The sequence below is a fragment of the Elgaria multicarinata genome, chromosome 5 (genome assembly GCF_023053635.1).
Source record: "Elgaria multicarinata webbii isolate HBS135686 ecotype San Diego chromosome 5, rElgMul1.1.pri, whole genome shotgun sequence".
In the NCBI taxonomy this organism is placed as follows: domain Eukaryota; kingdom Metazoa; phylum Chordata; class Lepidosauria; order Squamata; family Anguidae; genus Elgaria; species Elgaria multicarinata.
This window is the reverse complement of record NC_086175.1, coordinates 93,227,694-93,241,317: the sequence shown is the minus strand read 5'-3', so window position 1 is coordinate 93,241,317 and position 13,624 is coordinate 93,227,694. Positions and strand designations below refer to the sequence as shown.

General features: G+C 39.3%; 1 protein-coding gene across 1 annotated transcript in view; it reads right to left on the bottom strand.

Annotated features, from left to right (window-relative positions):
• Window positions 1-10,458: 10,458 nt before the first annotated feature.
• PROS1 (protein S) overlaps window positions 10,459-13,624 on the bottom strand; it is a 43,391-nt gene continuing 40,225 nt past the window's right edge. Inside the window, exon 15 of the mRNA XM_063126820.1 lies at window positions 10,459-12,931. Coding sequence (XP_062982890.1) covers window positions 12,744-12,931 — 188 coding nt within the window. The 3' untranslated portion in view covers window positions 10,459-12,743. The remainder of the gene's footprint in view (window positions 12,932-13,624) is intronic.

The following is a 13,624-nucleotide window of genomic DNA, read 5'->3' as shown; positions in this document are numbered from 1 at the left end:
ATCCTAAAATCCAAACTCAACTCTAAAAACATTTTCAAAGTCATCAACACCTATACAATACCTAGCCTCACACACACATTTGGAATCATACACTGGTCACACACTGAACTTGAAGAAATGAACAGACTCAATTGCACTGAACTCATGAAACACTGCATGTTCAATCCCAATTCATGCATTGAAAGCATAACAATCAGTAGGAAAAAAAGAGGTCTGCTGGACATTGACACAATTCATACTAAAATCACTCAGAGAATTTTTTCATGTTAAAAACACCCCCATTCATAAAGCCATAGTAAATGCAGATAAAAATTACACCCCACTCAAACTAGCACTACAAAATGAAGACCAAACAGGGCCACTCACACTTGCAGAGAAAAAAGAAAAATGGGCACAAAAAGCACTACATGGGAAGCACTACAGCATAATACTGAACCCACAAATGAACAAAGAACAACCGTACAAATGGCTCAGGAAGGGCTAGCTAATTCCTGAAACAAAATGATTTCTAATACCCATACAGGATCAAGTTAAAGCAAACAAGAACTACCAAAAATATGTTATAAAAGATAACAGTGTAACAACAGATTTGTGTAGGAAATGTCATCAATTCCAAGAAACAATAGACACACTAGAGCTGCAAAAATAATTCACCAACAACTGGCCATCAAATTCAACCTCATCAAACAACCTACACTATACTATACATACTCACCCGAAACAATCTTGGAAAATGCAGGTCATAAAATATACTGGGACAGAACAATTCATAAAGAAAAAACAATACGCTGCAACTGACCAGACAAACCATTATAGACAAACAAGAAAAATACACTTATCTCATTGACATAGCAATACCAAATGACAAAAATGTTGTAGAAAAGGAAGAGGAAAAGAGAGAGAAAAATACATCACTGGCTATCGAAGTTAAAGAACTATGGCAACAGGAAAAGGTCAGAATTATTCCATTGGTCACATCAGTCACTGGCATCACACCAAAAAACTATGCAGGAAACCTTCAGAAACTGAGCCTACCAAAATACATCTACACCAAGATCCAGAAAGCAGTCTTTCTTAAAACATGTTCAATAGTCAGGAAATTCCTGAGTCAGTAAAAGACATCATACCTGGCAAAGCCTGTCATGTCTATCTAGAAAAACCACCACGAGTGAGAAAAGAGAGACAACAACAACAACAACAACAACAACAACAACAACAACAATAATAATAATAATAATAATAATAATAGGGCAATATCCAACTGTATCATTCCATTAGCACAAATGATATTGCATTAGCAGAAACTAGATTCTGAACAATGCTCAAGAGGAAACTCCAACTAAGGTTACATTTGCGCAAACATGGTTTCACAAGTGGTTGTGCAAGTAATTATGCATAACTCTCGTGCAACCCATTGTGCAACAGGTTGTAGAACCGCTTGCACAACCTCTTGTGAAAGTGTAATAGGCAACCATTTGCACAATTGTTCTCTGCTAGCAGTATTTGAGTTTGCTGAATGACACCATTGAATGACACCCCTAGAACTAGAACAAAGCATTTTGTTCTTTGTGGCTTTGGTGTTGTGGTTTTGGTTTCAGGCAATGCTCAAATTATGGGAAGAAAGGTAGGAGGGCAATTAATGACACTTATATGCCAACCTGATTGGGCTTAGAGAACTGGGCCTCCAAGGCTGATCTTAGGGCAGGTTCATATGGGTTTCAGCAATTCTTCAAGCAGTTGAGGGCTTTAAAAGTTATTATTGCAACTGATGCAACATTGTTGTAATCTGATCAGAACCTAGCCCCCCAAAACATTCTTGCAGCTAAAAATTGAACCAGCCGGCGTTCCTGGATTGTCTTTAAAGCTATCCCTACATAGAGAGCATTACAGTATAGTCTAGATGTAACTAGCCTGTGTATAACTGTGGCCAAGTCTTAGTGCTCCAGATGGGGTTGCAACTGCCAAACCAGCCTAACAGTGCAGTCCTGGGCATGTTTATTTAAAGGAAGGTCACATTGTATCCTAGTGTGTTTAGGATTGCAGCCTAAACTGGGGGAATGCATAAACGCAAACAGCACAGCAATGCAGATACGTTGCAGAAATAAATATCAAGAAACAATTTGATTTCTTATTATCAAGTATCAGTCTGTAAGAGAGGTCTCATGCATGCGCCCCACTGAAATGAGCATGAGCTGCACAAGTTCATGTTTGTATAGACAGGAGACCATTCCGGTGGATTGGGCCCTTCATTCCAAAGAAAAGCATAAAAAGTAATATGGCTGAAGCCCAAAATCATTATATCTGAATATCCGAACAACTATACTCATAGGCTTAAAAAGGTATTTTGAGTCTAAATAAAACATTGCTTTCTACTACTTGGATGAGTGAAAAGCTCAAGCATTTAGTGAAATTATCATTTTTATGTTATTAGCTTCATTTGTGCTGAATTATTCCAGTCATTCAGCTCCATCTTCTGGTTTCCTGATGCACAGCACCAGGGTTTAGAATATACATGGATTAGGTTTTCAGTTACATAGCAGCTCTCTTATGTATTGCTAGTAATAATTTACATAGCAACTTTTTGATGTTACCCTATACTCACCTGGCGTATACATATCTGAGTAGACATATACAGGGTTGCAATTAGATGTGCAACATGACCCCTTTCCCATACAGAAAACTGAGGCAGATGGATGGAGAGAGAGGAGAGAGAGAGAGAGAGAGAGAGAGAGAGAGAGAGAGAGAGAGAGAGAGAGAGAGAGAGAGAGAGAGAGAGAGAGAGATGAATGATTGATAACAAGCTAGCTAGATGATAGAATATCTATCCCACCTTTACTCCAAAGGGTTCAAAGTATCATTTTATGAATATCACAACAACCCTGCTAGGTTAGGCTGTGATTTGTTTAAGGCTACTCAGTAAGCCAAAACCACAACTCTAGCTACACACCACATTGCATCTCCTATAAGGAGCTGAATGTGCTTTGACTGGAAGAAGGGTGAGGACATATCTGAAATTGAAAGGCTGCAATGTTGAAGAAGAGGGCAAAGGCATGTTTCCGAATGCCCTAGCAGGCAGGACTGGATCTAATAGGCTGAATCACAGGAGAATCGATTTTGGTTGAATGTTAGGAAAACACGTTAAGAGGAATTTCACCACTTGCCTAGGGGGGTTGGAGGTGAGCTCGCCCATAGGTGTGCGCAGCACATTTCATTAGGGTGTGCACCCAGGGATTTTTTTTGAAGGTGAACATTTATTGAATACTCAGCCATAAAGGACATTATTTTTATTCATTTATTTATTAAGCACTGTAGACGCTTCCTGTTCGGCTTGACTGACTGTGGGAGTGCCATTTCTTTTGCAGGGGGTAGAGATGAGGAGACACTCCTCAAGCCCCAACATTGGTGGGGCACTATGGTGACACTGGCTGGAGGAGGGGTAATATTAGCCTTTGGGGTCCCTTCTCCTGGCCTCTTTGAAGCATGGATCCTGGCAGAGACGTTCCCAGCACAGCAATTCCTTTTCTCTCCTGCTGCTGCAAGCAACAGTGCTCTCTTGGAGGCAGCAGTTCTTCGGCGTGATGGCAGAAGGACTGAAGGGCAGCCAGAGGTCTCTTCTTGCTGCATCTAGATCCCTACTCAAAGCCCCCCACAACTTGGCACTTATTGTTTGAGACATTAGGGTGTGCCTGGGTACACCCAGCACACTCCTTGTGCATGCCTATGGACTCTCCTTTCCAGCAGAGGCTGCTCAGGCATCTTTTGGGGATGCTCTAGCTCTGTCTGGATGATTGGAGTTGATGGCCTACAAAGGCCCCTCTAGCATGTTGATTCTATGATGGCTGAAACTTTGACTGGGAAAAGAGGCAGCATCAGAAAGTGGTATTTTTTCCCTTTTCTCTCAGGCATTTTCACAATATAAAATCTCTCCCCTATCTCTACTATCATTCTCAGAAAAATGTACATAAGGATATGAATTTTCAACTGAGCAAAGTTACAATCTCTCTTCTGACCTTCCTAGTCAACGTGGGGAAGCCGGGTCATTGTGGACATCTCCATGTCTGTTCTGTGCTTACAGTTTCATGATACCTGCACTGGAAGCTATGCTACGGGTAGGCAACTTGTGGCCCTCCAGATGTTTTGAATTACAACTCCCATGATCTCTCACCATTTGCTATGCTGGCCACAGACAATGGGAATTGTAAACATCTGGAAAGCCACAAATTGCCAATCTCTGGACTATGATTTATGGACCCAAGGGGTTATTATCAGCCTCAGAATATGGTTCTAAACCCACATTCCTTAATTCAGCACTGACTGAGCATGGAAACTTTTGTCCTATCAAGGATTTTTATCACAATGGCATTTGGGAGATGCTCCTGGCAGTTGAAACATTTACAGGCTTTGCTCCCAGATGGGGTTTCAGGATATGATTCACCACGGGCACTTCAGACCATTTAGTAAGCATCAATAGGATCTGTTTGATGTTTATGACTTGTATTGCAAGATAAGTTAACTTAAGGAAGTTTGCAGGAGGAACATTTCCTGTCCCCTTCTCCTCCCAGCAGCTCTGCAACCCCATCCCACATTGTTCAGGAGCCCCCTCCCCTACCCACCCCACTACCACCACAGCCCTCTGGGGAGACTTAGTCAAAAGTGGGGGATGTAGGGGGAAGACAGGAGGAGAAACTTCACTTCGATAAACTTCCTTTAGGGGACAATCTTATGCATATTCAGATGGGAAAAAGTCCTACAGCTCCCGGCATTCCCCAGCTAGCCAGCCAAGGAATGCTGGGAGTTGTAAGACTTTTTTTCTGCTTAAATGTGCAGGGTTGTGCCCATAAATTAATTTATATTAGCATCTAGCCTGTCTGTGTGTCCGCACACATGTGCAAGGAGCTCTTTGCTTTTTGCCTTTTCCATTCTCAAACAGTGGTGGTAGAGCTGGCTGATTTGGATTGGGACTCCGACTGCATCACAGCCCAAATCCAAATCTCTTTTTCCGGAAGGTTATAATCATCATGGACCTTTCCCCCTCCATGGATAACAGCAATAGAAACTTCAGGGAGATTATTTAAATTGGAGGATCAGCACAAAGCCCCTCCTTCCAAATTGTTCAAAAAGGTCCATGGGAGAAAAGCAAAGAGGAGAGATCAGGAACTCAATACACAGAGTTCCTGTGACTCATCCAGGCAAGCTGAAAAAAATATAGACCAGTCTGTTCCATTCCCATCTCCTTATCCAGAACAAGAGCAAAACCCTCTTTCACATGGTGGCTTCAGTGCAACCCTATGCATGTCTACTCAGAGGACAGCGCCAATAAGTTCAATGGGACTTACTACCAGGTAAGTGAATACAGGATTGCAGTAGTTCTTCTACAGTTCGTTCTTAAGGCTGGTGTGTCGTAATGGATGCAATTCCTTCATCATGGTGAGGAAGAAGTTGGGAGAGGGACTGCACAATCTTTCCCCTCACCTGCTTCCTTTCCCATCACAAATCCCCCCTGCCTGCCTTAAGCATGATTAGCATTTTATTAAAGCAATTAAGGTTAACATCTCTTCTTCATCACCTTACAAGGATTTGAAACTAGTTAGCAAATGTGGTCAAGCAAGAAAGTGATGACCCCTAACTACAGCTAACATTGGTGTCAGTTCTTAACTATCTTTAAGTAGGGGAGGGGGGTCATTTGCAACTGAGGGAGCCAACCGTAGAAGCCCTATTCAGTCATTATTCACTCCAAGCAGCAACATAGACATGGGGCACGGGGTGTGTGTGTGTGCTTAGGCCCACCCCCAAGATCACCTGACTCCTGGCCCCTCACATATCCAGGGATAACTCCTGCAGTGGGAGGCCTCCACAGTAACAAAGGTCTCCCTGCGGCAGGAGTTATGTGTCAGCTTGTGATGCACGACCTCCAGTGTGCAGAAAAACACATGGCTTCACAGCCCCATTGTAACTCCTACAACTGAGATCAATGTGGCTTATTTCTGAGTGTGTATAGGATTACTGCCATAGAAACTAAATGAAGCATTCCTGTTGTTTTTTGTATTTCTTTAATTGGAACAATTCCACATGGAAAAGGTCCAATTGGATTAGCATTCCAACCAGTTCAGAACTAAGAACTCCTTGGCTCTAAGCAAGAAATGACGATATGTCCTACTCACTATGGCAGGGGTGGCAAACCTGTGGCCTTCCAAATATTGTTGAATTCCAGCTACCATCATCCCCAGATAGCAGGGATGATGGGAGTTGTAGCAAAGCAACATTTGTGGGGGTACAATTTTCCCACAACTGCTCTATGGCAAGAGTTAGAACAAGCAGTATCACCTCAAGAAAAAGAAAAATCTTAAAACTGCTCCGAGAAAAACATCCTTTGAGAAATTTTGTCTCAGCTCTAGTTGTCGTTCTTTTGGGGTTAACATTTTCCCCAGGATTTCCCAAAGGTTACATTTGTGAGGGGTGATTGTAGATATATCTTATCTCTAATGCAGGTGCTGAAAGATGATTGTACAGTGAAAGACAGGACCTCCTTATTGTTTTACTATGATTTTATTAGATTGTAAGCCTATGCGGCAGGGCCTTGCTATTTACTGTTTTACTCTGTACAGCACCATGTACATTGATGGTGCTATATAAATAAATAAATAAATAATAATAATAATAATTCGTACACACTCCTCCGCCACCTCCTATGTAAAGGAAACATAAGAATCCTGAACACAACCTATGAAAATTTCTCCAAAATTTTCAAAAGCAATTTCTTTTCTATTAAATTGAATGTGATTGGTCGAAAATAATGTGGGATAATTTTTGGCACAGCACTAAAAAATATGCCTCTCTAGTCTTATTTATTTATTTATTTTTATTTATTTATTTATTACATTTTTATACCGCCCAATAGCCGAAGCTCTTCATACATAGCACTGCAAAACCAACCATTCTTAAAAGGCAGAACACATCTTGCACTAAAATGAACAAATCCAAATGTACATCCCAAATAACTTGTTTCACAATCTAAGTAAGATGTTAAAACTTAGTTGTTTAGCAGCTGTTCTTCTCTTCCCCTGTAAACTGCATGGTTTTGAGTTTATATTCCTCAGTTGTGTATTATAAAGAGTTCATAGTTGAACTATTAAAAAGACCCCCTGACGATATTTGAGCTAGAATTTTAGCAGCCAGTATTGGCTAACACATGCTTTCCTGTCAAAGTGACATCTCTATTTCAGGCTGTAGACAAATGACAGAATCACCTGCTTCTTTTGTCTTCCCTGATTAAAATTCTCAGTGGATCTTGTCAGCTTGAAATCACTATGGTGCCCTGTTTTACATAAGAGCAAGTATAATGCAGAGAGAGAGAGAGAGGGAGGGAGAGAGTGTATCCACAGTGGTTGGCCACTGTGTGAACAGAATGGTGGACTAGATGGACCCATGGTCTGATCCCACATGGCTCTTCTTATGGTCTTAAGATACCTAGGACAATACCTATCCTAGAATGCAATGACATGCATGATATTTTCCCCCCCATCGTCCTACAATAAGAATTCAATTTCATAAAAATAGTTAACACCCCCAGAAGGTTCTTTGACAAATCTCTGGCTTGTTCTTCTGTGTTTGATGCTTTGTAATATTTTAATAGAAGTGGGACCTGCAACAAAATGCTTTAGTCTGGAGCATGGATAAACAAATCTGCTGGTTTTGCTTTCTCCCACATTCAACTATTCTAAAATGTCTAGTTCCTTTTATGAAGACTTTTCAAGAGTTTTGGTAAGCGTTTGTTTTCTTTTTCCCCCTGAAACAAAATTCTTGCACATCTGCACTGATGGGCCAAATTCAAAGTTATACCCGGCATGGAGAGGTCCATGTTGTACTGCCTGCCATGTAGCTGGTAAAGGTGAAGAGCAAGTCAGCATTACAAACATAGTTCAATACACAAGCACTGAAACCCAGGCTTATAAGAGTGAAGTACCTAAAGCTCTCTGCCTGGCTGGACAAATCTGTCAGTTTCACTTTTGCCCACATGTGGATTATTATTTTTTACTCTCAAGTAGGGATATACAAACCTTGTTAAGCCCACTCTGCCTGTGTTTCATGGATTGTCTTTCCATCTTGGATGGAATCTTTTTTTTTAACCAGAACTTCATTCTACTTGCAGTAATTCTTGCTAATGTGCATTAACTAATGTAAATTTAGTGCATTTGCTCTAATGCGTACTTGTGCCAACTGCATCAATGTTAATTAGTGCAAATTCGCGCCCCCCCCCCCCCGTGAAAAACCAATCCTCAAATCAACTGCGGAATCCACGTGACCCAGAAAAAGCCGGTCTACTGTGGAATCTGCAGGCGAGATTCATAGAAATCCAAACTCATTTGAATCCAGTACAGGTTTCTACGACATTCCTGCCTCAACTTCTTTTTGTCTTGTTTATGAAGAAATTTGCAAATCGTGTTATTATCTCAAAAGTTACCAAACTAAATTCCTCAGTGTGTCCTGCTTAGGGTTCATCTAACCATCCATACACTTTTCCAGACACTCCATTCCCTCCCCCTCCCCTATTCCAGCCCCCCAATAATCACTCAACATTCTGTGGCTACTGAGACAAGTCCTCAATGACCTCTTTTCAGTTCCCCACCCCTAACTTTTGCATCTCTACAAACCTTGGTATTCTCCCAAGCCTGCCTATAACTCCCTCTTGTGTGTGAAGGGTGTGGTTTTGGCTACAGGAAGGTTGCACTAAGAGAATGAGTTTGTTATTTGTATATAGGCTGTAATATAGCAAGTGCTGCTATAAAGAGAGAGCTCCGGCTATTGAGCGGTATAGAAATGTAATAAATAAATAAATAAATAAATAAATGCTTCATTGGTCCAGGCAGCCTGATGCAAAACATTTGACAATAATCAGAACAAGACCATGATTCAAGTAACAGAGAAAGGCAAAGAAATTGGACAACCAAGGCTGCAATGCTATGTATGCTTACCTGGAAATCGAGTCCCATTTACTTTATTTTTATCTTATTTATTTATTTAAAGTATTTCTTGTCCATCTGTCAGGACAGGAGCCCTCCCAACAGTAAAAATGATATAATAAAAATGGATATGGTTTTAAAAACAGTACAAACAGCAGCAAATATTTTTATTTAAAAAAATCAGCAAACACCAGCATGAAACAAAATCTAGAACTTACAACTGGAGCTATAATCCAGTCTGATAACATATAATCACTATCAGGGCAAGGGCAGAGCAAAGCAGTAGGTTTTCAGGACCTTCCTAAAAGTCTGCAATGATGGGGTCTGGCAGACACCCCCAATGGCAACTTATTCCAGAATTGTGGGTTCTACTGCAGAAAAAGCCCTTAGGACTACTTCTGAGTAAGCAAGGTTTGGTTTGGGCTTTAAGAATTTAAAATAAGTGTGTATGGGTTCATGAATAAGGGAAGAGAAAGAAGACATCTTACTATCTTTCATGTAGATCAAATATTTTGGTTTGAAAGGAAATTGGGTCAGGGCTGGCCCTACCATTAGCCAGAGCAAGGCAGCTGCCTCAGACAGGAGATGGTGAAGCACATGGGAGTGGTCAAAGCTGTGTGCCCCATAAACTAGCTTCCTGCCCTCAGAGTGTCAGTGTTGAAGTTAAGTGCCAATAGGGTCAGCCTTTGTACTGCATTTTTGTTCTTCTCCACAGGCAGCATAATTGCTCAAGCCAGCCCTGTCCGCTGTAATGCATTAAGGCCTGGAAATCAAATGGGGTTTGGGCCCATAGAAAGGATGCTTGAACATTTGAGAACTACAAATTCAATCGCAGCTTTTAAAGCTCAGCTAAAAACTTTTCTTTTTCCTAAAGCTTTTAAAACTTGATTTTGCTCTGACTTTTATACTGTTAGTTTTACTCTACCCTGTGCCTGTTTGGTGCATTCTCTTCCCCTTCCTATTGTTTTATTATGATTTTATTAGAATGTAAGCCTATGCGGCAGGGTTTTGCTATTTTATTGTTTTACTCTGTACAGCACCATGTACATTGATGGCGCTATATAAATAATAATAATAATAATAATAATTGACCTAGCTACCTTTCTCAACAGGCATGGCTTCATAGTTGTATACAAAATAAGGCAACTAAAAAGTGAAATCTTTTATTGACCTATTGTTCAAAGTACTGGATACTTTGAGGGAAGTTGTCTTCTAGTGCTGGGTGTTTAGATACATTGAGCAGCTAGATACAGACACAGTGCAGACGTTACATCTCCATCCAGTTGTTTCAAAACACTGTGGTGTCAGTGGTGAATTCCTGCTAAAAATCAGATTTGGAAACATTAAATTCAAAATGGAAAATATGGTTTCGTATTTGCACAGGTTCTAGATTGTAACACCTCCAACCCCCACCTGTCAATCTGTCCTTTCTTTATAAAGTGCCATGTATATGGATGGCCCTACATTTATTATTATTAACAATACCAAGTGCACAGAATTGCGGGGGGGGGGGAGGGGACTGTAGATTCTTCTTTATTATTTTTTGCTTGTTAAAAAAAAGCAGCCTTTACACTTTGTAAAAAATCCAACCTTGTATTTCACATTAGAACCAGAGTGCATTACAATATTCATACAGGACATGAAATAGAACAATTGATATCATTTGGTAAATTTCTTGACAAAATATCTCTTTATAGTAATTTTATTCTGAAAAATAATTGTGCATATTTCTAAACTCTTTCCTGCTTCTTGTAAGTACTGCTATTAAGACTACAGATGCTTTAAAGGGACGAGATCATTTGGTAGGTATTGTTTAATCTTTTTAGATTTACATAATCCTTGTCATACTTTGCTTTCTTATGCAGGAGTCCTTTAAAAATAAAACAGAACAAAATCTAATCTCTGCTCATGGCACAAATTAACAACGTGCATCCTTATTGTATGCTGCGTAAGATACATTCCAATCCTGGGAAACTATGGCAGCAATCGAGTAAGTGTGAACAGGTGCATACAATCTATCTGCATATCCAATCAACTCTGTCTGTTCTGTGTTCCCCTGGGAGGTCAGTGCCAAACGGCCAAATCACTTAAACAATGTTTTAGTGTGGCAAGCTCCTACAAAGAAGTACGCAGCATAACTGTGTGTCTTTTATATTTCTTACACAAGCTTACTACCTTATTCATGTTCTTACTTCATTAAGGTAAAGGAACCTTACTTGGCTCTTCAGAATTGCAATATCCATCATGCAAAACTAAGTTCCATTAATACCCACTTGGACGTAGTTGCATGTGTTTTAGGATCAGGATGTTAGCTGATTTGAGGTTTACCTTCGGTTTAAGAATATGATCTTCAGCACACTCACTTGGAAGTCATTTCTCTTGGCTGAAGTCGAGACTTGTTGTTAGCATCAAGTGTCAAAATAAGGGTTGGGCAGGTCATTAAAACTGAGATCCTAGCCATGTTTTCATATAAGCTCCTTGTGTGTCAAGATACATATACTTTCCTCTGTCTTGATTTGTTCATATAAGCAACTTCACATCATGATTTATCTAGAACTTCGGTTGATTTCAATGGTGCTACTTAAGTGTGCCTATTATCAATTCAACAAAATTCTTTAGCATGTTTGTAAATCCTAATAGCATCCAAAGCTCTTTAAGTGGCAATATTATGTTGCATTTTTTGAGCTATTTTCAAGCCATGGTTCATTATCACTGATGAGAAATTGTTGTTTTCAAGCTATATACAAGTCTTTAGAAATAAGCTGAACATACTCATTTAACCAAAAGAAATGTATGTTATGCTGTGACAAAATACAAATGGTATGTCCATAATGCTGGTATCCAATTGTACATGATACCACACTAATTCATATGCATATAATTGTTCCTAGAACTGAAGTACAATGCTGGGACCCCCCATGGGGAACACACAACAAATAAGTATGTAGACTTTTAAACAGCCCAACAAGTCACATACATCCCTTTCATCATTTTCTACTGTAGGTATGACATGTTGAAATATTCAATGGAAGGTGATCTTCTCAGCACAGCAGGTTATATAAATAGAATACTAATTTACTATATTACGGTATGTATTTGAGACTAGAAATTGTAGTGTGGTTGCTGCTACTGATAGTTTTGCTATGTGAAAGTGACTATTCATATTTAACAGAATTCTTTAAAAAAATATACAGTTTGTTAGGTTTATCTTATTGGTGCTTTGTTCCTAAATGCTTGTGACACCATTATCTAGATGTGACCATTATCTCTTGAAACACTGTTGCAAGATTTTTGTGTCAAAGACTGTTCACATAACAGTTGTTATCTTCCACCTGTGTAGAGCTTTAAGACCATTTTCATAGGATCTTGGTATAATATTGTTCTTTAGAAAAATGAAATATCTTGATTTAGTCTATTAAAAATGAAATATCTTGATTTAGTCTATTCAATAGTATTTTTGTTGTTGCTGTTGCCACAGTACATTAGAATCAAGACGTAAACTTGAATGCAGACATATGTTTTCTGGTTTTATTCTCCAAAGTAAGTAAAATATAAAATGTGAACTGTATAAATGTTGACAAGTAAACTATTCAACTAAAAGTCTTCAAATGCTATAAATGACACTATTTTGACAGAATATTAATCTTGGTATGGTCCCTTTATATTGGAAAAGGATGAAATTTATTTGTTCTCAAAACAGATCATTAGAAAAGTGAACCTTTATAGTTCAATTCCTGTCCTTACCCATTTTGTGCAAAGCAATCTGGATTTTCCTATGAGAGATTAATGAACAGAAGGGAGAACAGTGGCTTGAGGACTTGGCATTTCCTTAATAAGCAACGGGCATGAATGTGATCTAATGTCATTCTTTTTGAAGATGGCTTCATCCAGATCCAGCTGCTTATCATTGATTTCCACCTCCATGCAGCCATTGTAAAAAACTGTTACTGGAGTTGCCTCAACTGGAACATCTACATAAAACATAATATAAAATCAATATTCTTGAATTCTTGATCTGTGAATCTTTTAATAGCAATTTCCCACCATATATAATAATTATTGTATTATATATAACGTGTGTGTGTGTGTGTGTGTGTGTGTGTGTGTGCGTGTGTGTGTGTTATAAATAATAAGTTTGCAGGTATAACAAAGAAAACAAGAGATGGGAAGTTCACACATCGTAATTGAATAAAACTCCCGACAGAATAGAAGACGCTATTTCAACTTTTGTTAAGAGTGCACTGCTGCACATTTCCTGCCATTCACAAATTTCTCTTCACATTTTATTGTTGTCATGGATGTTGTTATGTCTCATTTCTCACAAAAAGGTCCTTGAACTTCTAGGACACTTCACAAGTAGGGGACCAATGCAAAAGAAGTTGTGCTTCTTTCTCTTCAAAATCCTCCCTCTCTTTATCCACCCCTCCCATTTTTCTTTACTGAATACATCTCACAGCTGCACTGCATAATGGCAGCCTACGTATTCTCCTGATATCTTTCCCCAGACCCATTTTTGTCAATGGGCAATTATTTTTGTTGCTTTGACTAATGTGCTTGGATTATCCGTATGTGCACGCTAATTGTTTTCCTGGTCCTTGAGGACTTTGAAGCACGTGGTAGATACATGCCATTCCTATTTGCTTTTTCCATTACTTTTATTGCCA